Genomic DNA, 23,614 nt, shown 5'->3' with positions numbered 1-23,614 from the left:
AAAAAAGAGAAAAGACAGAGAGAGATTAGTGGCTGGGCGCAGTGGCTCACACCTGTAATCCCAGCACTTTGGGAGGCTGAAGCAAGTGGATTATCTGAGGTCAAGAGTTCAAGATCAGCCTTGCCAACATGGCAAAACCCTGTCTCTACTACAAATAGAAAAATTAGCCAGGCGTGGTGTGGGGCTGTAGTCTCAGCTACTTGGAAGGGTGAGGCAGGAGAATCACTTGAGCCAGGGAGTTAGAGGTTGCAGTGAGCTGAGATTGCACCACTGCACTGCAGCCCGGGAGACAAAGCAAGACTCTGTCTCCAAAAACACCAAACCAAAACAGTAAACCACATTTAACTAATTCCAATAAAATGGGAAGGAGGTAAATTCTCCTACTTAAAAGATAAAGACAGGCCAGGCGCGGTGGCTCACCCCTGTAATCCCAGCACTTTGGGAGGCTGAGGTGGGCGGAGCATGAGGTCAAGAGATCGAGACCATCCTGGCCAACATGGTGAAACCCCATCTCTACTAAAAATACAAAAATTAGCCAGGCGTGGTGGCACATGCATGTAATCCCAGCTACTAAGGAGGCTGAGGCAGAACTGCTTGAGCCCGGGAGGCAGAGGTTGCAGTGAGCTGAGATTGCACCACTGCACTCCAGCCTGGGCAAGAGCGAGACTCTGTTTCGGGGGGGTGGGGGGAGGGAACACACACACACACAAAGTATGAACAATGTTATATAAAAGTGTACTTACTTAGACTCTTTTTGCTTTTAAAGAAGTGTATATTTATGTATGCGTTATTATTTATTTATGACTTTTTTTTTTGAGACAGAGTTTCCCTCTTGTTGCCCAGGCTGGAGTGCAATGGCACGATCTCGGCTCACCGCAACCTCCGCCTCCCAGGTTTAAGCGATTTGCCTGCCTCAGCCTCTCTAGTAGCTGGGATTACAGGCATGTGCCACCACACCTGGCTAGTTTTGTATTTTCAGTAGAGACAGGGGTTTCTCCATGTTGGTCAGGCTGGTCTCGAAATCCCGACCTCAAGTGATCCGCCCGCCTCAGCCCCCCAAAGTACCGGCATTACAGGCATCAGCCACTGCGCCTGGCCTATTTATGTGTTTTTGTAGTGACAAGGTCTCTTATATTGCCCAGGCTGGTCTGGAACTCCTGGCTTCAAGCAATCCTCCTGCCTTGGCTTTCCAAAGTGTTCAGATTATAGGTGTGAGCCACTCTGCCTGGCCTACATATGCTTTAAAAAGATTATACTGTAATACCTTGTTAACAATTAATTCTAAGGAGTGATGTGACTCCCCGAATGCAATGTGATTTTTATTTTTTCAACAAAAAGTCCGTATTACATTAGAGGCTTAAAAATACTCATTCTTGGCTGGGCGCGGTGGCTCACGCCTGTAATCCCAGCACTTTGGGAGACCGAGGCAGGCGGATCACGAGGTCAGGAGATCAAGACCATCCTGGCTAACACGGTGAAACCCAGTCTCTACTAAAAATACAAAGAATTAGCTGGGTGTAGTGGCAAGCGCCTGTAGTCCCAGCTACTCAGGAGGCTGAGGCAGGAGAATGGCATGAACCTGGAAGGTGGAGGTTGCAGTGAGCTGAGACCACGCCACTGCACTCCAGGCTGGGTGACAGAGTGAGACTCTGTCTCAAAAAAAAAAAAAAAAAAAAAAAAAAAAATCTATTGCTGGGCATGGTGGATCACCTGAAGGTGGTCAGGAGTTTGAGACCAGCCTGGCCAACATAGTGAAACTCCATTTCTACTACAAATACTAAAAATTAGCTGGGCAGGGTGGCAGGCGCCTGTAATCCCAGCTACTCGGGAGGCTGAGGCAGGAGAATCGCTTGAACCCGGGGGGTGGAGGTTGCAGTGAGCCGAGACTGCACCATTGCACTCCAGCCTGGGCGACAAGAGCAAAACTCCGTCTCAGAAAAAACCCAAATGTCCACTCTTGGTCGGGCATGGTGGCTCACGCCTGTAATCCCAGAACTTTGGGAGGCTCAGGCCAGTGGATGACGAGGTCAGGAGTTCAAGACCAGCCTGGTCAACATGGTGAAACCCCGTCTCTGCTAAAAATACAAAGAAGAATTAGCCGGGCGTGGTGGTGCACGTCTGTAATCTAAGCTACTTGGGAGGCTGAGGCGGGAGAATTGCTTGAACCTGGGAGGCGGAGGTTGCAGTGAGCCAAGTTGGAGCCTTTGTACTCCAGCCCAGGAGACAGAGCAAGAGTCCATCTAAACACATGCCCACACAAAAACTTGTACAGGAATGCTCATATCAGCATTCTTATTAGCCAAAAAGCTGAAACAACCCAAATATCTATCAACTGATAAACGAGACAAAGTAATAATACATGCTACAACAATCAAACCTTGAAAACATGCTTAGGGAAAGAAACAGACACCAAAGGTTATCTGTTGCATACTTCCATTTATATAAATATTTCTATAAAGATTCCATGTATATAAATATGTCTAAAAATATTCCATTCATATAAATATTTATATAAATATTCCATTTACATATATTTATATTACATATATTTACATATATTATATATTATAATATGTATCATATATTATAAAATATAAATTATATTTATTTATATAAATTTATAAAATATAAGTTTTATATTATAAATATAAATTATAATATATTATAAATATATATTATATATTTGTATTATATTTATATATAAATATTCCATTTATATATATTTATATAAATATTCCATTTATATAACTATATTTATATAAACATTCCATTTATATAAATATATTTATATAAATATTCCACTTACATACATTCGTATAAATATATTTATATATTATATTGTGTACATTATATAATATATAAATATATTTATATAAATATTCCATTTATATAAATATTCCTATTTATATAAATATTCCATTTATATAAATATTCCTATTTATATAAATATTCCATTTATATAAATATTCCTATTTATATAAATATTCCATTTATATAAATATTCCTATTTATATAAATAGTCAGAAAAGGCAGATCTGTGGAGACAGAAAGTAGATTAGTGGTTGCCAGGGACTGGGGGAAGGTCCATGAATAATAATGGCTGGTCATGGGTACAGAGTTTCTTCTTGCTGTGATGAAAATGTTCTAGAATTAGAGAGTGGTGATGGTTGCATAACCTTGTAGATACACTAAAAAATACTAAACTGCACACTTTAAAAGGACCAACTTTATAGTATGTAAATTATCTCAACAAAAAATACAATGAAAAGAAAAAGATGAATTAATAAACCCTATTTATTCTTACTTTGGATTTCCTAATGGTCCTCCTGCAAACTGGGAGTTTCTGTCTAGAAATTCCTGCAAACCCTTTAGTTCTTGTAGCACTGACTCTAGCAGTTGGCAGGGAACACTACTTTCAATCTGTAAAAATGAAAGAATTTTCAAAAGTTTACAAACACACCCTCTGTATAGCTATAATATAAACAATTTTAATTTTGAAATGAGTATCTCTATAAAGTTATTTCTTGTATCAATTCACACCTGTTGATCTGAATAAAGAATACCTACACACTTCCTCTCCTGCCAGTAACACTGATGCATAATTAACATACAATAAAATACAAATATTAAGAAAACATCTTGATTACTTTTATATATTTTTGTCTAGTCATCACCCAGACCACAATACAGAAAATCTCCAACACCAAAGAAAGTTTCCTATGTTCCTTTGTAGCCATTAGTCATCCCACCTCTGAGGTAACTACTTTTCTTATTCCTATCAACATAGATTAATTTTACAAGTTTTTAAAATTCATATAAATGGAATCATATACTGTTAGGCAAATACATTCTTATTCTTAGAAACTTGAACTTTTTTTTCTTTTTCAGAGAGAGCGTCTTGTTGTTGCCTTAGAGTGTAGTGGTGCAGATCATATCTTACTGCAGCCTTGACCTCCTAAGTTCAAGTGATCCTCCTTCCCAATTAGCTGGAAGTACCGGCACATGCCACCACACCTGACTAATTTTAATCTTATTTTATTTTGTAGAAAAAGGATCTGGCCGCATTGCCCTGGCTAGTCCTGAACTCCTGGGCTCAAGCCTTCCAAAGCACTGGGGTTACAGGCACGGGCCACTGTGCCCAACTCACGAACTTTAAGAGCCTCACAATTAAAAATATATTTGGACTGGGCGTGGTGGCTCACGCCTGTAATCTCAGTGGAGGCCGAGGTGGGTGGATCATTTGACGTCAGGAGTTCGAGACCAGCCTGGCTAACATAGTAAAACCGTTTCTACTAAAAATACAAAAAATCAGCTGGGCATGGTGGCATGTGCCTGTAATCCCAGCTACTCATGAGGCTGCGGCAGGAGAACCGCTTGAACCCAGGAGGCAGAGGTTACAGTGGGCCGAAATCGTGCCATTGCATGCCAGCTTGGGCAACAAGAGCGAAACTGTACCATTGCACTCCAGCTCGGGCAACAAGAGCAAAAAGCAGTCTGTAAAGTACGCCAATTCATGGAAATTAGTGCTGGGTCCATGGAGTTTTCATTCATATATATGTCAAAGTATTACATAGTAAATTTTAAGCAACATTAAGTTGCTTGAGTTATCCCTCATGACAACCTTATGAGGGAGATATACTACGCCCCTTCTTTTACCATGAGGTATCAGGCTCTGAAATGTTAAGTAATTTACTCATATTCAGACAGTTAATCAATGTTAGAGATGAGATTTAAACCTGAAGGTAAGCAGTTTGTTGTCCAAGAATGCAAACATGTACATAAAAGAATAACTTGCCAGGCGCTGAGGCCCCCTGCCTGTAATCTTAGCACTTTGGGAAGCCAAGGCAGGTGGTTCACTTGAGTCTAGGAGTTTGAGATCGGCCTGGGCAACATGGTGAAACCCTATCTCTACAAAAAATACAAAAATTAGCCAGGCATGGTGGTGCACACCTGTAATCCCAGCTACTCAGGAGGCTGAGGTGGGAGGATCGCTTGACCCCAGAGGGCAGAGGTTGCAGTAAGCTGAGATTGGGCCACTGCACTCCAGCCTGGGAGACAGAGCAGGACCCCGTCTCAAAAAAAAAAAAATAATAATAATAATAAGCTTTGCCATCTTATTTGTGTAATATCAGGAAATGTGAAACAATCTAACCATTTATACCATCAACTGGCCACACAAAAATAACAAAATAATATTATACACACTTACTGCAGTGATCTCTCTGTTGCCACTCTTGAATATTCTCTCCACAACTAAGCTTGCGTCCCAAATGTTTCTGGAAAAAAAAAATGTTTTAATGATTGTGCTGTAAATGAATAAAAATAATTACAATAAATTTCTTTCTCTAGGAACTTAATGGCTTTATTCACTTTTTAAAACTTGCAGTGGTTTCATTTGACATTTTACTAAGCTATCTAGAAGAATGGAATACTAGAAAATTTTCATACCTGATGTACCTAAGTTTTTCAGATAATGAAATATTACTGAAGAAAAATCAAAAGGCTCTGTATAATAAATTGTAAACAGGAAATTTATAAAGGGGCTCTGTACCGTTTCATACTTTTAAGCAAATGAGATGAATGAAATCATACATCTCAAATCTAAGAGAAATATATATTACGCATGATAGCTAACAAAAATAATATGATAGACTGCAAAAACAACCACATTTATTTATCCCTCCCTATATCTATCCCCTTTGCAGTATGATTTTGATGTCTCTTCCCTAAAAGGTGGCCTATTTCCCACCTTTTAAATCTGAGTTGGCCCTGTGACTTCCCTGTGGCCAAGTGAATAAGGCAGAAAATACATGATAAGCCAGTTCTGAGCTTAGAATAAAGGTTTTGCAAGTGTCTACTCTTTCTCAAGGAACTCTGCCACCGCCAACTAAATAATCTTTGGCTGGCCTGCTGGAGGATGAGAAACCACGTAGAGAACAACCAAGCTGTTTCAGCTTAGGCCATTCTAGACCAGCTGGAAAACATAACCTTGAACATGTGAGAGTCTAGCCAAGATAAGCATAGCTCTCTTTAACTTCACAACTGATTGCCTATCCTTGAGTTAGCCCAGCAAGACAAGAACTGCCCTGTTGAACTGTAGACACATGTCACTGAGTTATGGGGAAGTTTGTAACACTGTACATTAATATGTAAGTAGATATACAGTTGACCTTTGAACAATATGGGCCTGAATTGTGTGGGTCCACTTATACACAGATTTTTTTCCCACCTATGCTACCCTAACACATCAAGACCAACCCTTCCTCTTCCTACTCCTCAGCCTACTCAGCGTGAAGACAAGGATGAAGACTTTTATGATGATCCGTTGCCACTTAATGAATAGTAACTATATTTTCTCTTCCTTATGATTTTCTTAATTTTTTTTCTCTAGCTTACTTTATGGTCAGAATATAGTGTATAACACATATAACACGAAATATCAGTGTTATGGCTGTTTTAGAATTTGTCTAGCAGGTTTTCTGGTTTTTACGAGACTCCCCCACACTCCTACACCATGCGAAAGTTAAAAAAAGAAAACAAAAAACATACAAAATATGCGTTAACTGATTACTTATCAGTGAGGCTTCTAGATAGTAGGCTATTAGTAATTAAGAAAGTCAAAAGTTGTACATGGATTTTTGACTGCATGAAGGTTGAGGAAGGGTAGTTGGCATCCCCTAACCCGTGTTAAGGAACAACTGTATTTTGATGTTACACACACACACAAATACAGATCATGAGAGAGTAAGAGAAATAAAACACAGCAATGAATATAGTTAGATCATAAAAACTGGAATAACAGAAAAGTTTTATTTATGAACAAGTGAGCTAATAAAATTTAATAGGAATAAATGATGTCCCAAATTCAGAGTTAAAAATATTTAACTACTCAAGATGGGACAAGGTGAGCAATAGTTCATTATTTCATGACAAACTTACCCCATGATCCGAGAAAAGTAAATGCAAATACCATTGTGTTTTCCAGAGTACACAATCTCTGGTCCAGTCACACAACTCATATTTGTGGCCTGAGTTGCTGGGTTTCCCAGAGCACACACTGGAGTTGACATGGCAGGAGGCTGTATACCTTGTACACACAGAAGAAAAACAAATCTCTTAGTCTTAATCTTAGAACCCATAAATCTCTTAATCTTAATCTTAGAACCCATAAATCTCTTAATCTTAGAACCCATAAAATTCAGAATTCTCAATAACCCAAGTTTGTGTATCTAGACACAAAGGTATTTACAAAAATAATGACATAGATATTTAATTTGGTTTTCCTTAATAAGAAGAGAGATTTAAATGTGGATGGGTACTCCCAGGTAGACTTGCAAGTGTTCACAATGCAGAATGAAAAGGAAACCAACTTGCAAGTACTGCTTGTAATGCTGACAGTGAAACAGAACTAATTACACAGATTTTAGGGTCCAATTTAATCCTGGTAGACAAATAATGGGCTTTCCAGGCTTATTATAAGAGGAGTTCCTCCTAAATAAAGGCATTCACATCCAAATGCCAAAACTTGCTTGGACAGTGCTTCTAAAATTATATTTATTTTCAAGGGAATAAGGCAAGTTCATCTTTTTCACACTAAGCATTAAGGTTAACTCATAATGTTAGCACTTCAAAATGAATCCAATCCAAAACAAAGAAAAGAGGTACCGTGAGATGGTGTTCCCAAAAAGGATGGATTTGGATAGGGACTACCACTAGGAACAGGAGAACCTAAAAAAGGAAAGAATACAAAGATTTAGAAAAGAACATCTCAATCTTCTGAATGTGATCAAAATTAGGTACAGAAGGTATTTCTTTTTTCTTTTTTTGAGGCAGGGTCTCTTTCTGTGGCCCAGGCTGGAGTGCAGTGGCATGATCTCGGCTCACTGCAACCTCTGCCTCCCGGGTTCAAGCGATTCTCCCGTCTCAGCCTCCTGAGTAGCCGGGATTACAGGCTCACACCACCACAGGCCGGCTACTTTTTGTACTTTTAGTAGAGACACGGTTTCACCATATTGGTCAGGCTGGTCTCGAATTTCCAACCTCAGGTGATCTGCCCACCTTGGCCTCCCAAAGTGCTGGGATTACAGGTGTGAGCCATTGCGCCCGGCCACAGAGGCTATTTCTAAGCATAAAAAGGAGTTACATTGTCCATGATATATGCAAGAATTAGGGACTCATCTTCTAGTAAGTTTCTAACAACTCCCACCTTGGAAAACACTGATGTGGGAGTTAATTAATATTAAATAATTCATCTGTTTCCCTCTGAATATATACCAAATGAGTTACGTAAATATGATTGGTTACATCTTATTTTGCCTCCTTACATTAAGGATTCAATATTAATAGATCACTTTTAAGAATCAGAATCTATAGATGTATTCATCAATTATACAGTTAGCAGTAAATAAAACATAATGAAAAGGCTTATTGATAAAAATTGCTATAAAGGTTCTAAGATTCAAACAATTGGAAACAATTTCATTTCGATGTTTCATACTCACTAGAATAGACAGGAGACCCCAAGATGGGACCAACATTACTTGGAGGCGGAAGAGTGGTTGGAAATCTCATCTGTGCTTCACCACCATACCTATTTTTATGACAAGAGGTTGAGTTTATTCAGTAAAACAAACCATCCATCTTAAAAACTGGAATTGTTCCTTTTCCTGTTTAGCTTCCAAATAAATGCTTTAAACATTAGAGACTTTAATGTATTGTGCTGACAGTAAAATATATGCATAAGACTTATAATAAATATTTATTCAGTAAATGTGGACTTGAAACTGCTACCAGAAAGAATTATAAGGGACTCTGATAACTTCTAAGAAAAACATATGCAATGCATAGAATTTACTTTGTGAGTAAATGGCATTGTAATTTTCATACTAGGTTATGATTAGATGGTACTTCAAAAAACGTTTCTAACAAAATCACATTTCAAATTCTTAAATATTTTCTAAATAGAAATATCTCTTTGCTACCAAGTTTCCTTAAAGTAATCCAGAAGCCTTCAATACTAATGATACATATTAAGCAGAATTGGCATAGTGTTTGGGGAATTAAAAAGGATAGATGAGACAGTAACTGAGGTAGAACAAAGTGTAGAAAGTAGACAAGAAGTTACAGAACAGAATCCAGAGTTAAAGTAATAATGCATAAACTATGCTAATTTAGTTGCTTCTATTACCATTATAATCTCCCCAGATTTCACCCTTTTGCAAATGAATTTTGGTAATTTGTCTACATAGTCACTCAACTGTTTGGCAAGGCTTTATCACATTGATAATAAAATCATTTTAAAAAGTGGCCCAGTAAAAAAACAAATAAAAAAAACTTTCATATACCTAAAGAAAGCCCGAGTGGCCCAGGCAGATACTTCTCTATCACAGGCAGCAGTGGAGCAAGCAAGAATAAGGCAAGTTGCACAAGCCTGGTCTTCCTGTAAAAAGAGGAATATTGGCCTTAAACATAAATTTTAAAATGATTTGTGTATTGCTAGATGCAGTATTAAAGTCTGTATCTAGCACAGAGCAGGCGTTCAATAAATACTTGCTGACTGAATGAAATCAGTTAGTGTTAAAAAGACAAGTAAACACCACTGGTTTTATTTTAAGTTCATCTTAAGCACTAGGATTACAGGATGTTCTCTTTTCCTTTTAACCTAGATTCTGACTTAGTTTCCAGCTTATGTCTCCAATTTTCTTCCTGTGGTCTTTCTGCTTTCTAGAAAATAACAATAAGTGGTAACATTGAATACCTACCATGTGTCAGGTACTATTTTAAGAGTTTAGCATATATTAATCTTCATACCACATCCTATTATAATGTATAAGGAAACGGAAGCCCAGAGAAGTCAAGTAATTTACCTCAGTGGTGGAGCTGGGATTTTTAACACAGGTGCTTTGAATCCAGAGTCTGTATACTTAACTTTGAACTATTCCCAATTTTAACTGTATCAATTCCAGTTGTGGCTCTGAAATACTACGATCTCTACACTGTTGCCTCAAGTTTCTTCCTCAGGTCATTAAACCAAAACAAACAAACAAACAAACAAAAAAGAACTTGTCCCTAAATGTCTTCTGCTTTTAATGAAAAGCCATTTATCATATAACCTGAACAAGAAACTCTTACTAGCAGACTTCAATAAGAATTTATCAACAACAAGCCAGGCATGGTGGCTCATGCCTGTAATCCCAGCACTTTGCGAGGCCGAAGCAGGTGGATCACGAGGTCAGGAGATCGAGACCATCCTGGCTAACACGGTGAAACCCCATCTCTACTAAAAATACAAAAAATTGGCCGGGCATGGTGGCGGGCGCCTGTAGTCCCAGCTACTCGGGAGGCTGAGGCAGGAGAATGGCGTGAACCTGGGAGGCGGAGCTTAGAGTGAGCCAAGATTGTGCCACTGCACTCTAGCCTGGGCGACAGAGAGAGACTCTGTCTCCAAAAAAAAAAAAAAGAATTTATCAACAACAGAGAATAAAAATCTGAAAGCTCACTACAAGACTTATATTAATCCTGCTTTCAAATGTCAGTTCACATACAGTGACTTAGGCAAAGAAAGGAATATTGTTAAGATTATCTATTTATGGCTGGGCGTGGTGGCTCACGGCCTGTAATCCCAGCACTTTAGGAGGCCGAGGTGGGCGGATCACCTGAGGTTGGGAGTTCGAGACCAGCCTGACCAACATGGAGAAACTCTGTCTCTACTAAAAATACAAAATCAGCCGGGAGTGCTGGCACATCCCTATAATCTCAGCTACTAGGGAGGCTGAGGCAGAACAATCATTTGAACCTGAGAGGCAGAGGTTGCAGTGAGCCGAGATCGTGCCATTGCACTCCAGCCTGGGCAATAAGAGTGAAACTCCACCTCAAAAAAAAAAAACAAAAAAAAAAACTATTTATTACAGTATTCCAGTCCCAATTTACATAAACTATGGCTCCCACTGTTTAAAATAGCATCACATTTTTTAAAAGTATATATATAATTACCTGATGTAATTTAAAGAATCTTTCAATCTCTTCTCCATCTCCACCCACATTACTCACAAGTAGATGCCTCAGTTGATCTACAGGTCTAAGTTTATGAAACATAAGGCTCCCCTAAGAAATTTGAAGACAGAACATGAATAAGAGATTTACCAAGACTGGCTGATAGCAACTGACTCTGCTACCTTATTTGATAAAATAAATGAAACAAACAAACAAAAAAAACCATTCAACAATACAAAGTAGGCTTGGTATGGTGGCCCATACTTGTATTTCCAGCATGTCAGGGGGCTGAGGCAGGATTGGCTGAGGTGATATAAAAAGTACAACTGGTCAAAAAGATCACCTACATCTCTACTCAACCTCCAGTAGATCTATGTATCTATAAAGAAAACTTAATGCAATTGCCCCGGCAAAGCTGCCCCTCAAACCAGAGAATTAAAGTTAGATTATTAATTAATCATGTTGCTACTATTTATATCAATTTAGGCAAAAAAAAAAAAAAAAACAGCTAGAAACATAGTCATACCTTATACCAGAGTAAATTCCAAATAGATCAAAAGACTTAAAGGACAAAATAAAACTATCATAGTATTACGTTGGTACAAAAGCAATTGAGGTTTTTGCCATTACAGCTTTTTTTTTTTTTTTTTTGAGACGGAGTCTTGTACTGTCTCCCAGGCTGGAGTGCAGTGGCACGATCTCGGCTCACTGCAAGCTCCACCTCCCAGGTTCACGCCATTCTCCTGTCTCAGCCTCCCGAGTAGCTGTGACTACAGGCACCCGCCACCATGCCCAGCTAATTTTTTTTATATTTTTAGTAGAGACGGGGTTTCACCGTGTTAGCCAGGATGGTGTTTTTGCCATTACAATCAATGGCAAAAACCTCAATTGTTTTTGCACCAATCAATAAACAAAAGGAACTAAGTGGATTCTTTTATAAACCTTAGTGAGAAGAAGCTTTTCAACTATGACATATTTCAAATGATGGCTGGGAAGATTGGCTGTCGCCTGTAATCTCAGCACTGTGGGAGGATGAGGTGGGTGGATAGCTTGAGCTCAGGAGTTTGAGACCAGCCTGGGCTTTAGTGAGATCCTGTCTCTACAGAAAATACGAAAATTAACTGGGTGTGGTGGCAAACGCCTGTAATCCCAGCTACTCAGGAGGCTGATGTGGGAGGATCCCTTGAGCCTGGGAGGCAGAGGTTGCAGTAAGCCAAGACTGTACACCACACTCCAGCCTGGGTGACAGAGTAAGACCTTGTCTAAAATAAAATAAAATAAATAAAATATCAAATGATAACTGATAATTTTGACTACTTATAAGCTTGTGTGCCTGGGAAAAATCTCAATAAACAAAATTAAATAAGAAACCAGGAAGGCTGGGTGCAGTGGCTCACACCTGTAATCCCAGAACTTTGGGAGGCCAAGGCAGGTAGACCACCTGAGATCAGGAGTTCGAGACCAGCCTGGCCAACATGGTGAAACCCCGTCTCTACTAAAAATACAAAAATTAGCCAGGTGTGGTGGTGTGCACCTGTAATCCCAGCTACTCAGGAGGCTGTGGCAGGACAATCGCTTGATCTGGGGAGGCAGAGGTTGCAGTGAGCTGAGATCACACTACTGCACTCCAGCCTGGGTGATGAGCGAGACTCCGTTTCAAAAAAAAAAAAATTATTCCATTAAGCCACTACTTCAGAGAACTTGACAAAAATATTATATATCGCTTATTTTTGTCACTACCATAACAGAATACGTACATACCTGTGCTGAGAGGAGAACAAATTTCTTTGGAGGTAACATGTGCTGCTGTACAACAACTGGTGAATCAGTTATTGGAATATGATCCTTGTTTAAAGGTGTAATTATTTTATCTACTTTCAATTCATCTATCGCAGAAAGAGCCCAGGAATGACCATCAACACGGGTTGTCGTCTGTGTAAAAGAAATAAATGTTTTACACATCATATTGAAGTTACATAATGCAAAAGAAAAAACTACAGACTTAATAAAGTAAATTTAATAAATAGTACATTAACATGAATATTTTCGAAAGTATTATGTAATTTTCTACTATCTTTTTTTTAAATCAGGTATTTTCTGGGTTTTTTTTTTTTTTTTTTTGAGACGAAGTTGTCTAGGCTAGAGTGCAGTGGTGTGATCTCGGCTCACTGTAACCTTCGTCTCCCGGGTTCAACTGATTCTCCTGCCTCAGCCTCCCGAGTAGCTGGGAATACAGCCATACGCCACCACGTCCAGCTAATTTTTTAATTTTATTGGAAACAGGGTTTCTCCATGTTGGTCAGGCTGGTCTTGAACTCTTGACCTCAGGTGATCCGCCCACCTCGGCCTCCCAAAGCGCTGGTATTACAGGCATGAGCCACCACACCTGGCCTCTGGGTTTTTTTTTTTGAGACAGCATCTTACTCTGTCACCCAAACTGGAGTGCGCTGGCACGATCACAGCTCACTGCAACCTCGACTTCCCTGGGTTCAGTTGATTCTTCCACCTCAACCTCCCAAGTAGCTGGGACTACAGGAGAATGCTACCACAGCCGCCTAATTTTTCTGTTTTGTATAAACAGGGTTTTACCATGTTGCCCAGAATGTTCTCGAACTCCTGGGCTCATGCAGTCTGCCCATCTTGGCCTCTCAAAGTGCTAATCAGGCATTATCTTTTTTTTTTTTTCTGAGATGGAGTCTCACCCTGTTGCCAAGGCTGGAGTGCAGTGGTATAATCAAAACCCACTGTAACGTCTGCTTCCCAGGTTCAAGCAATTCTCCTGCCTCAGCCTTCTGAGTATCTGGGATTAGAGACGCACACCACCATACCCGGCTAATTTTTGTACTGTTATTAGAGACCGGGTTTTGCCGTGTTGGCCAAGCTGGTCTCAAACTCCTGACCTCAGGTGATCCGCCTGCCTTGGCCTCTTTCCAAAGTGCTAGGATTACAGGCGTGAGCCACCATGTCCAGCCATAAGCAGGCATTTTCTATACTAATACATAAATCTTTTTGTACTAGAGGACAAAGGCAAACTTTTCTCAAGATAAACTGTAAATACTCTTTAATAAAATTATAATTCTCTCAACCAAATAACTACTTTCTACCATCTTTCCAGGATCAACTAAATCTGCTAAGATACTATCTTTCCTTTAAAGAGTATTTTACTGGCTCGGCAAGGTGGCTCACGCCTATAATCCCAGTACTTTGGGAGGTGGAGGTGGGCGGTACCTGAGGTCAGGAGTTTGAGACCAGCTTGGCCAATGTGGTGAAACCCCGTCTCTACTAAAAATAGAAAAATTAGCCGGGCGTGGTGGCACACGCCTGTAATCCCAGCTACTAGGGAGGCTGAGGCAGGAGAACTGCTTGAGCCCAGGAGACGCAGGATGCAGTGAGCCGAGATTGCACCACCGCACTCCAGCCTGGGTGACAGAACAAGACTCTGTCACAAAAAAAAAAAAAAAAAAAAGTATTTTACCAGCCTAGGCAATGTAATGAAGTCCCATCTCTACAAAAAATAAAAAACCACCTCAGTGTGGTGGCGTGTGCCCGTATTCCCAGTAACTCAGAAGGCTGAGGTAGCAGGACTGCTTGAACCCAGGAGTTTGAGGCTATAGTGAGCTAACATGCCACTGCACTCCACTCCAGGAAACAGAGCAAAACCCTGTCTCAGAAAAAAAAAAAAAAAAAGTATTTTAATCCTCTAAAACACTTTGTAATAAAAAATTTCAAGCAGCCAAAAATGTTGAAAATACAGTAAAAGTCCACATGCCCAATACCTAGATTCAACAATTGTTAGCAGTTTGCCGTATCTGCATTCTCTCTCTTCCTGTATATTTCTGTTTTATTGTACTATTTGAAAGTATAGACATCATTTATCACTCTTAAATACTTTTGCACATATCTCCTAAAAATAAGAATGTTTTCTTACAAACCATATAGTAACATTTAAAAATGTTATTGGCTGGATGACGTGGCTCACACCTATAATCCCAACACATTGAGAGACCAAGGCAGGTGGATCCCTTAAGCTTAGGAATTCGAGACCAGCAGGGGCTACATGGCAAAACCCTGTCTCTACTAAAAATACAAAAAAATTAGACAAGCGTGGTGGCATGTGCCTGTAGTCCCAGCTATCTGGGGGGGAGGGGGTGGCGGGTGCTGAGGTGGGAGGATCCCCTGAGCCTGGGAGGCAGTTGCAGTGAGCTCTGATTGTGCCACTGCACTCCAGCCTGGGCAACAGAGTGAAACCCTGTCTCAAAAAAAAAAAAAAAAAAAAAAAACTTATCAATTCCCTAGTATAATTTAACACCTAACCAATATAAAATTTACCCTGCTGTTCTAATGTCTTTTATGACTATTTTTGGTAACTAGGATTTGATCAAAGCTCATACACTATACTTGATGAGTTTTTTTGTTAAAAACAAAAGTCCACCTTTGTTTGAGAAAAACTCAAATATTAAATCAAATTACATGACATGCAGCATTTGTTCTAAAAAAAAAAAAAAGTTAGGTGGAGGACAGTGTCTCACACCTGTAATCCCAGCAGTTTGGGAAGCCAAGGTGGGAGGATCACTTGAGCCACGGAGTTCAAGACTAGTCTGGGCAATATAGTCAGACCCTGTCACTACAAAAAATTTAAAAATTGGCTGTATGTGGTAATGCACACCTGTAGTCCCAGCTACTTGGGAGGCTGAGGTGGGAGGACTGCTTGGGCCTCGGCAACAGGATAAGGTGCTTTTAAAAGAGTAAAGAAAAAAAAAAGTTAACATTTATGGAATGGTGCTTCCTATGAGTGCCAGGCATTGTTCTGAGTGCTTTACACACGAGCTCATTTAGTCTCACAACTCCATCGTGGTAGGTACGATTATAACTATTATAGAGGAAGAAACAGAGAGCCAAAAACAAGTCCTCTGCTTCAGTTTTGAGGAAGTAGAGCCAGGATTAAAAGCAGCATCCTCCCCTAACACAGCATCCCAACCAGGACAGGGTTTATATCTTACTAAGTTCTGAATCCTCACGGTTTATCACAGCACAAGGCTGGTAGTACACGCTCAGTAAAGCTCAAAGAATAAACGAAAGAAGGAGAAGGGCACTCCTTACCTCCTTATCTTCCTCCTGCTCCTACCCCAGCTCTTTGAACCTTGTCAGAAATTTGATAGAGTTCATGCAGACAATACTCCCATCCCTGGGAGTTCAGTTTTTGTTCCTCCCACTTACACACACCTTTTTCCAGTCCCCCTATCTGGAAGGGTTCAAATTTAAGAACCACCAAAAAACCACTAGTTTTCAGTGAAAACTAGAAGCAAAATGCCTCTGAAGAGGTAGCTCCAAAGACAGAGTACCAGACATTCACACCCCACTAGGGGCTGGTTTATCTGGTTTGATCAGCAGCCTCTGTGGGCTATGAAGGACTATTTAGGAGGACAGGCAGGAGTGAGCAGAGGACACCAAGGGGATGGAGACAGGTAGCCTCCCTCACCTCCTTATAAACTGTGGACTAGGATGGGCAGCTGGGGGCAGGGGCAGTTCGTGGGTTCATAGCAGCCTCGGCCCTCACCCAGGAAGACCATATCCACTTCATGATGTATGTGGTGATTTTTGTGTTTAAAACAAAACTGTGTTTGTGGGTGTCCCTCTGTTTATGTAGGAAAGAAAAATGAAATACAATAAGAAAGATGTTGGCAACTCAATTCTCTTATGTGAGGTTCAATTGACTCTTCAAACTTTAGGTTTGAAAGTTTCCATAATTAAAAAAAAAAAAAAAACAGACAAAATTACAAAGAGATTGTTAGAATAAAATCTAAGTCACAACTATAATAGATGGCCTCATATTTAAATAACTAACAAGCAACATATTTAAATGAGGTAAAGATCATTTCATATGAACCTGACATGTTTTCAAAAAAAAAAGACAATTTCAAAAAAGATACATGTATTTTCTGGTACATTATGGAAAATATTCTGTAGGGTCCAATGTTTGCTTTAAAGATTTTTTTTGCGATTACCACAGTAACTTCTAATCTGACAGACGAAAAACAAATAATTGACAGGATAATTTCTTTACATTATAATTTCTAATCATATGTTATTAGAAGCAAACAGCAATAAATCAGAAGATAAAAGTTTCTTCCATATTATCGTTCACTTAAAATTATATAATAGTTTTCTCAGAATTGTCAGGATAACTTACCTGGGTTTCCATCATTGGCTTTTGGAAAGGAAAAGTATCATGGTTGACACACCATAAAATATCATTATCCTCATTTTCTGAGGCTGCCATCAATAGAATACCTAGAAGTTTAATATACAAAATATTATTACATCATGTCAAATATGCATCCTCAATAGCCTTAATAATTATTGGGTTAGTGCAAAAGTAATTGCGGTTTTGCAATTAAAATTATAAAACCGGGCTGGGCACGGTGGCTCATGCCTGTAATCCCAGCACTTTTGGAGGATGAGGTGGGTGGATCACGAGGTCAGGAGTCCGAGACCAGCCTGACCAACATGGTGAAACCCTGTTTCTACTACAATATAAAAATTAGCTGGGCATGGCGGCAGGCGCCTATAATCCCAGCTACTCTTGCTGAGGCAGGAGAATGGCATGAACCCAGGAGGTGGAGGTTGCAGTAAGCTGAGGTTGTGCCACTGCACTCCAGCCTGGGCGACACAGCAAGACTCCATCTCAAAAAAAAAAAAAAAAAAAAAAAAAAAAAAAAAAATTTTACAAAACCACAAGTACTTTTATGCCAACTTAAAATTAGCATATATAGATATACACACACAACATCAATCTTTTTTTTTTTTTTTTTTTTTTTTGAGACGGAGTCTCGCTCTGCCACCCAGGCTGGAGTGCAGTGGTGCGACCTTGGCTCACTGCAAGCTCCGCCTCCCGGGTTCACACCATTCTCCTACCTCAGCCTCCCGAGTAGCTGGGACTACAGGCACCTGCCACCACGCCTGGCTAATTTTTTGTATTTTTTGTATTTTTAGTAGAGACGAGGTTTCACTGTGTTAGCCAGGATGGTCTAAATCTCCTGACCTCGTGATCCGCTCGGCCTCCCAAAGTGCTGGGATTACAGGCGTGAGCCACTGTGCCCAACCTAACATCAATCTTTATAAATAAACAAGTTACAAAATAGAATAATTCCCTGAAAGACTATATAATTATTTTTAGGGTAGACTCCTTAAGTGTTCTCAATTTTAAACTGTATTTCTCTCAGGTAAACATATTTTTTTTTCACATTTTAACATTTCTGAACTTAGGGTATATCTTGCAGTCAATGGGTTTATCAATTTAATTACTAATTTTTTTTTTTTTTTTTTTTTTTTTTGAGACAGAGTCTCGCTCTATCGCCCAGGCTGGAGTGCAGTGGCGCGATCTCGGCTCACTGCAAGCTCCGCCTCCCGGGTTCACGCCATTCTCCTGCCTCAGCCTCTCCTAGTAGCTGGGACTACAGGCGCCCGCCATCACGCCCGGCTAATTTTTTTCTATTTTTAGTAGAGACGGGGTTTCACCGTGGTCTCGATCTCCTGACCTCGTGATCCACCCGCCTCGGCCTCCCAAAGTGCTGGGATTACAAGCGTGAGCCACCGCGCCCGGCCTAATTACTAATTTTATAAAAATATATTTAGTATATAAAAAATGCTGTGACTGACAAATTCACAATGTAATACAAGCTAATATTCAATGAAATACAGTTTATATACTGGTTAATTCAAACACACCATGAATAAAAATGATGAAAGACCAGCCTGGGAAACATGGTGAAACCCCGTCTCTACAAAAAATACAAGTATTAGCCAGGAGTGGTGGCACATGCCTGTAGTCCCAACTCCTCAGGACGTTGAGCAAGGAGGATCACCTGAGCCTGGGAGGTTGAAGCTATGGTGACCCAAGATCCTGCCACTGCACTCCAGCCTGGGCAACAGAGTGAGAACCTTCCTCCCCACCCCCAAATGACTTGGAAAAATATTCCATATTCATGGATTTGAAGACTTAATATAGTTAAGATGGCAACATGCCCCAAATTGATATACTGATTCAGCTATCACAATCCAACCTCACTTTTTTTGTGGTTTTTTTTTTTTTTGAGATGGAGTCTTGCTCTGTCCCCCAGGCTAGAGTGCAGTGGTAGGATCTTGGCTCACTGTAACCTTCACTTCCCCAGTTCAAGTGATTCTCTTGCCTCAGCCCACAAGAAGCTGTGACTACAGGCATGCCCCCCACACCCGGCTAATTTTTGTATTTTTAGTAGAGACGGGGTTTCGCCATGTTGGCCAGGCTGGTCTTGAACTGATCTCAAATGATGCACCTGCCTTTGCCTCCCAAAGTGTTGGAATTACAGGTGTGAGCCACTGCACCTGGCCCCACCTCACTTTTTTTGCAGAAATTAACAAGGTGATTCTAAAATTCCTATGAAAATTCAGGAGACTGAGAATAGCCAAAATCATCTTTAAAAAAAAAATAAGGCCAGGTGCACGGTGGCTCACGCCTGTAATCCCAGCACTTTAGGAGGCCAATGCAGACGGATCACTTGAGCTCAGGAGTTTGAGATGAGCCTAGGCAACATGGCAAAAGCCTGTCTCTACAAAAAGTACAAAAATTAGCCGGGTGTGGTGGCACACACCTGTAGCCTCTCTCAGCTACTCAGGAGGCTGAAGTGGGAGGACGGCATGAGCCTGGGAATGGAGGTTGCAGTAAGCAGAGATTGTGCTACTGCACTCCAGCCTGGGCAACAGAGCCAGACCACCTCAAAAAAAAAAAAAGATCAAAGTTGGAATAGTCATACTTACCAATTTCAAAACTTAATACAAAGCAATGGTAATCAAGACTGTGCTACTGACATAAGGATGGATAATATAGACCAACAGAACAGAACTGAGAATCCAGAATCCATATGGGGGACATAACAGTCTTTTCAACAAATGGTGCTCAGACAGCTAGATATCCACATGCAGAAGGATGAAGTTAGATTCCTACTTCATACAACATACAAAAATTATCACAAAGCAGATCAAAAACCTAAATGTAGGAGTGAAAACTACACTTTCTATTTCAACTTTTGAATTTCACTACAATTTCAAATTTTATTTTAGATTCAGGAGGTATATGTGCAGATTTGTTACTTGCGTATATTGCGTGGTGCTAAGGTTTAGGGTACAACTGATTCCATCACTCAGGTACTGAGCATAAGACCCAATAGTCAGTTTTTCAACCCTTGCTCCCCTACTTCCCTGACCCTTCTAGTAGTCCCCAGTTTCTACTGTTGCCATAGGGTATTTTCAAATACTTCAAAACACCATATAATTTTAACAATTTTAAGAATATAATCTTTTTTTTTTTTTTTTTTTTTTTTTGAGACAGAGTCTCACTCTGTCGCCCAGGCTGGAGTGCAGTGGCGCAATCTCGGCTCACTGCAAGCTCTGCCTCCCGGGTTCACGTCATTCTCCTGCCTCAGCCTCCCGAGTAGCTGGGACTACAGGTGCCCACCACCATGCCCGGCTAAATTTTTTTTTTTTTGAGATGGAGTCTCGCTCTGTCGCCCAGGCTGGAGTGCAGTGGTGCAATCTCAGCTCACTGCAAGCTTTGCCTCCCAGGTTCATGCCATTCTCCTGCCTCAGCCTCCCAAGTAGCTGGGACTACAGGCGCCCACAACCACGCCCGGCTAATTTTTTGTATTTTTAGTAGAGACGGGGTTTCACCGTGTTAGGATGGTCTCAATCTCCTGACCTCATGATCCACCCGCCTTGGCCTCCCAAAGTGCTGGGATTACAGGCGTGAGCCACCGCGCCCGGCCTAATTTTTTGTATTTTTTTAGTAGAGACGGGGTTTCACTGTGTTAGCCAGGATGGTCTCGATCGCCTGACCTCGTGATCCGCCCGCCTCGGCCTCCCAAAGTGCTGGGATTACAGGCGTGAGCCACCGTGCCCGGCCTAAGAATATAACCTTAAATCTGACAGTATTTCAGAACTTACCTTTACTATAAAGAGCTCTATGTACTTTTGAAGGCTTTTCTACGGTTGAAGATGCTGAGAATCCAGGAGGTAAGCGGACATGAACCAGCGTCAGTGTATTAGGCCGTGCTAATGGCTGTCTGAATGGACAAGTGCTGAAATATAACCTAACACCTGAAGATGGGGTAAAATTATGCATCAGTAACAGAAAACAAGGACCTGAGGTAAATGTGTTATTGAAGCAATTACATACAGCAATGTAACACTCTGCTAAAACCGTACATAACTTTCCTGGCTAATTTTTATTTTTGGAGATGGAGTCTAGCTCTGTCGCCCAGGCTGGAGTGCAGTGGCGCCATCTCGGCTTACTGCAACCTCCGCCTCCCGGGTTCAAGCAATTCTCCTGCCTTAGCCTCTCAGGTAGCTGAGACTACAGGTATGTGCCACCACACCCATCTAATTTTTTTTATTTTTATTTTTATTTTTTTTGAGACAGTCTTGCTCTGTCTCCCAGGCTGGAGTGTAGTGGCGCAATCTCGGCTCACTGTAAGCTCTGCCTCCCGGGTTCATGCCATTCTCCTGCCTCAGCCTCCCCAGTAGCTGGGACTACAGGTGCCTGCCACCATATCTGGCTAATTTTTTGTATTTTTAGTAGAGATGGGGTTTCACTGTGTTAGCCAGGATGGTCTTGATCTCCTGACCTCAGGATCCACACGCCCTGGCCTCCCAAAGTGCTGGGATTACAGGTGTGAGCCACTGCACCCGGCCCCCCGACTAATCTTAAATTACCATATAGACTATCTGCTAAAATATATATCTAACAAAATGTCACTCGAAATTGAGAGGTGAATCAATACATTTCATTAGAAAGACTTGCAAAGACAAACCAAGAAATCTTGTGTTCCAATTCAGGCTTTGTTACAAAATGTCAGCCACTGTGCCTTTTAGGCTTGGCTTTTGTTTTGCTTTTTTACTGTTTTTTTTTTTTGATACAAGATCTTGCCCTATTGCCCAGGGTGAAGTATAGTAGCATAATCTCAGCTCACTGCAGCCTCAGACTCCTGGGCTCAAGCGATCTTCCCATGACAGCCTCCCAAGCAGCTGGTACTACAAGGCCGTGCCATCACACCTAGCTAATTTTTGTATTTTTAGTAGAGACAGGGTTACAGGGTTTCACCATGTTGCTCAGGTTAGTCTTGAACTACTAGGCTCAGGAAATCTGCCCGCCTTGACCTCCCAAAGCGCTAGGATTACAAGTGTGAGCCACCATGCCTGGCCTAGGTTTGGCTTTATATCTATAAAGTGAAGAAACAGAATTAGAAAAATCTCCCAGTTTTCAAAATCCTTTATTTTACAAATTATTTATATGGCTTTACAGCAGATATAGAAGTAAAAGTATATTCCTAATCATAAATTTCCAAATCTAAGAATTTTCAGAAGTTGTAACAGTAATAGCAGATATGTAAATAAAACAACATACCTGCATGTGTGACAGCCAATAACTGACAATCCAGTGATTCAGAATTTTCAATCACTGCTATCTGGACAACTGGTTTAAAAACAGAACGATCGATGGTCCTAAAAGAAAGGAGAAAATAAAGTGTAAAATGTGTCTGCTAAATTTTAAGAAACATTTCCCATGAGAATGTTTACACATTTCTGTATTTTTTTTTTTTTTTTTGGAGATGGAGTCTCACTCTCGCCCAGGCTGGAGTAGGGTAGCATGATCTTGGCTCACTGCAATCTCCGCCTTCCAGGTTCAAGCAATTCTCCTGCCTCAGCCTCCTGAGTAGCTGGGATTACAGGCTTGCGCCAGCACACCCAGCTAATTTTTGTGTCGTTAGTAGAGACGGTTTCATCATGTTGGCCGGGCTGGTCTCGAACTCCTGACCTCGCGTGAGCGTGGTCCACCCGCCTCGGCCTCCCAAAGTGCTGGGATTGGGATTACAGGCGTGAGCCACCGTGTCCAACCACATATTTCCATATTTTCTTTTTTTTTTTTTTTCTTATTTTTAGATAGAGTCTTGCTCTGTCGCCCAGGCTGGAGTGCAGTGGCTCCATCTCTGCTCACTGCAAGCTCCACCTCCTGGGTTCACACCATTCTCCTGCCTCAGCCTCCCAAGTAGCTGGGACTACAGGCACCCACCACCAAGCCCGGCTAATTTTTTTGTATTTTTAGTAGAGACGGGGTTTCACTGTGTTAGCCAGGATGGTCTTGATCTCCTGACCTCATGATCCACCTGCCTTGGCCTCCCAAAGTGCTGGGATTACAGGCGTGAGCCACCGCGCCCGACCCCATATTTTCTAAATATGCTAAATAATTTAAGACTAGCTTCTTAGGAAAGTAATACAAGAGCAGCAAGAACTGGAAAAACTCTGGAATGTGTATTTTTTTACATTTATATTGTTAAGAGTAACCCTATTTTCAAACAAATATCACAAAAAAGACTGAAACCATTGGGTGAATGGTTGGTGGGGAGCAGTGTTCTCAGTGTCAAAGTATCATTACTGCTAATTAAAAAGGGAGAAAGGCCGGGTGCAGTGACTCACGCCTGTAATTCCAGCACTTTGGGAAGCCGAGGCAGGCAGATCACCTGAGGTCAAGAGTTCAAGACTGGCCTGGTCAACATGGTGAACCCCCGTCTCTACTAAAAATACAAAAAAA

General features: G+C 40.8%; 1 protein-coding gene and 1 non-coding gene across 4 annotated transcripts in view; one reads left to right on the top strand and one right to left on the bottom strand.

Moving 5' to 3' along the window:
* NUP155 (nucleoporin 155) overlaps nucleotides 1–23,614 on the bottom strand; it is an 80,370-nt gene that overhangs the window by 28,840 nt on the left and 27,916 nt on the right. For all 3 annotated transcript variants that reach the window (XM_055245638.2, XM_055245637.2, XM_063619565.1), the window contains exons 10-20: nucleotides 22,430–22,527; nucleotides 20,971–21,123; nucleotides 17,183–17,283; nucleotides 12,754–12,924; nucleotides 10,993–11,103; nucleotides 9,345–9,439; nucleotides 8,502–8,590; nucleotides 7,666–7,728; nucleotides 6,940–7,087; nucleotides 5,210–5,276; nucleotides 3,305–3,420 (exon numbers count right to left, since the gene is read on the bottom strand). In XM_055245638.2, the coding sequence (XP_055101613.1) occupies nucleotides 3,305–3,420; nucleotides 5,210–5,276; nucleotides 6,940–7,087; nucleotides 7,666–7,728; nucleotides 8,502–8,590; nucleotides 9,345–9,439; nucleotides 10,993–11,103; nucleotides 12,754–12,924; nucleotides 17,183–17,283; nucleotides 20,971–21,123; nucleotides 22,430–22,527 (1,212 nt within the window). The remainder of the gene's footprint in view (nucleotides 1–3,304; nucleotides 3,421–5,209; nucleotides 5,277–6,939; nucleotides 7,088–7,665; nucleotides 7,729–8,501; nucleotides 8,591–9,344; nucleotides 9,440–10,992; nucleotides 11,104–12,753; nucleotides 12,925–17,182; nucleotides 17,284–20,970; nucleotides 21,124–22,429; nucleotides 22,528–23,614) is intronic.
* On the top strand, nucleotides 6,441–6,501 carry LOC129465078 (U7 small nuclear RNA). Its single transcript, XR_008651857.1, has one exon. It is a non-coding gene; the product is annotated as a U7 small nuclear RNA (small nuclear RNA).

This window comes from Symphalangus syndactylus, chromosome 16, assembly GCF_028878055.3.
Source record: "Symphalangus syndactylus isolate Jambi chromosome 16, NHGRI_mSymSyn1-v2.1_pri, whole genome shotgun sequence".
In the NCBI taxonomy this organism is placed as follows: domain Eukaryota; kingdom Metazoa; phylum Chordata; class Mammalia; order Primates; family Hylobatidae; genus Symphalangus; species Symphalangus syndactylus.
The sequence above is the reverse complement of the archived record's forward strand: the minus strand, read 5'-3'. Positions and strand labels throughout refer to the sequence as shown.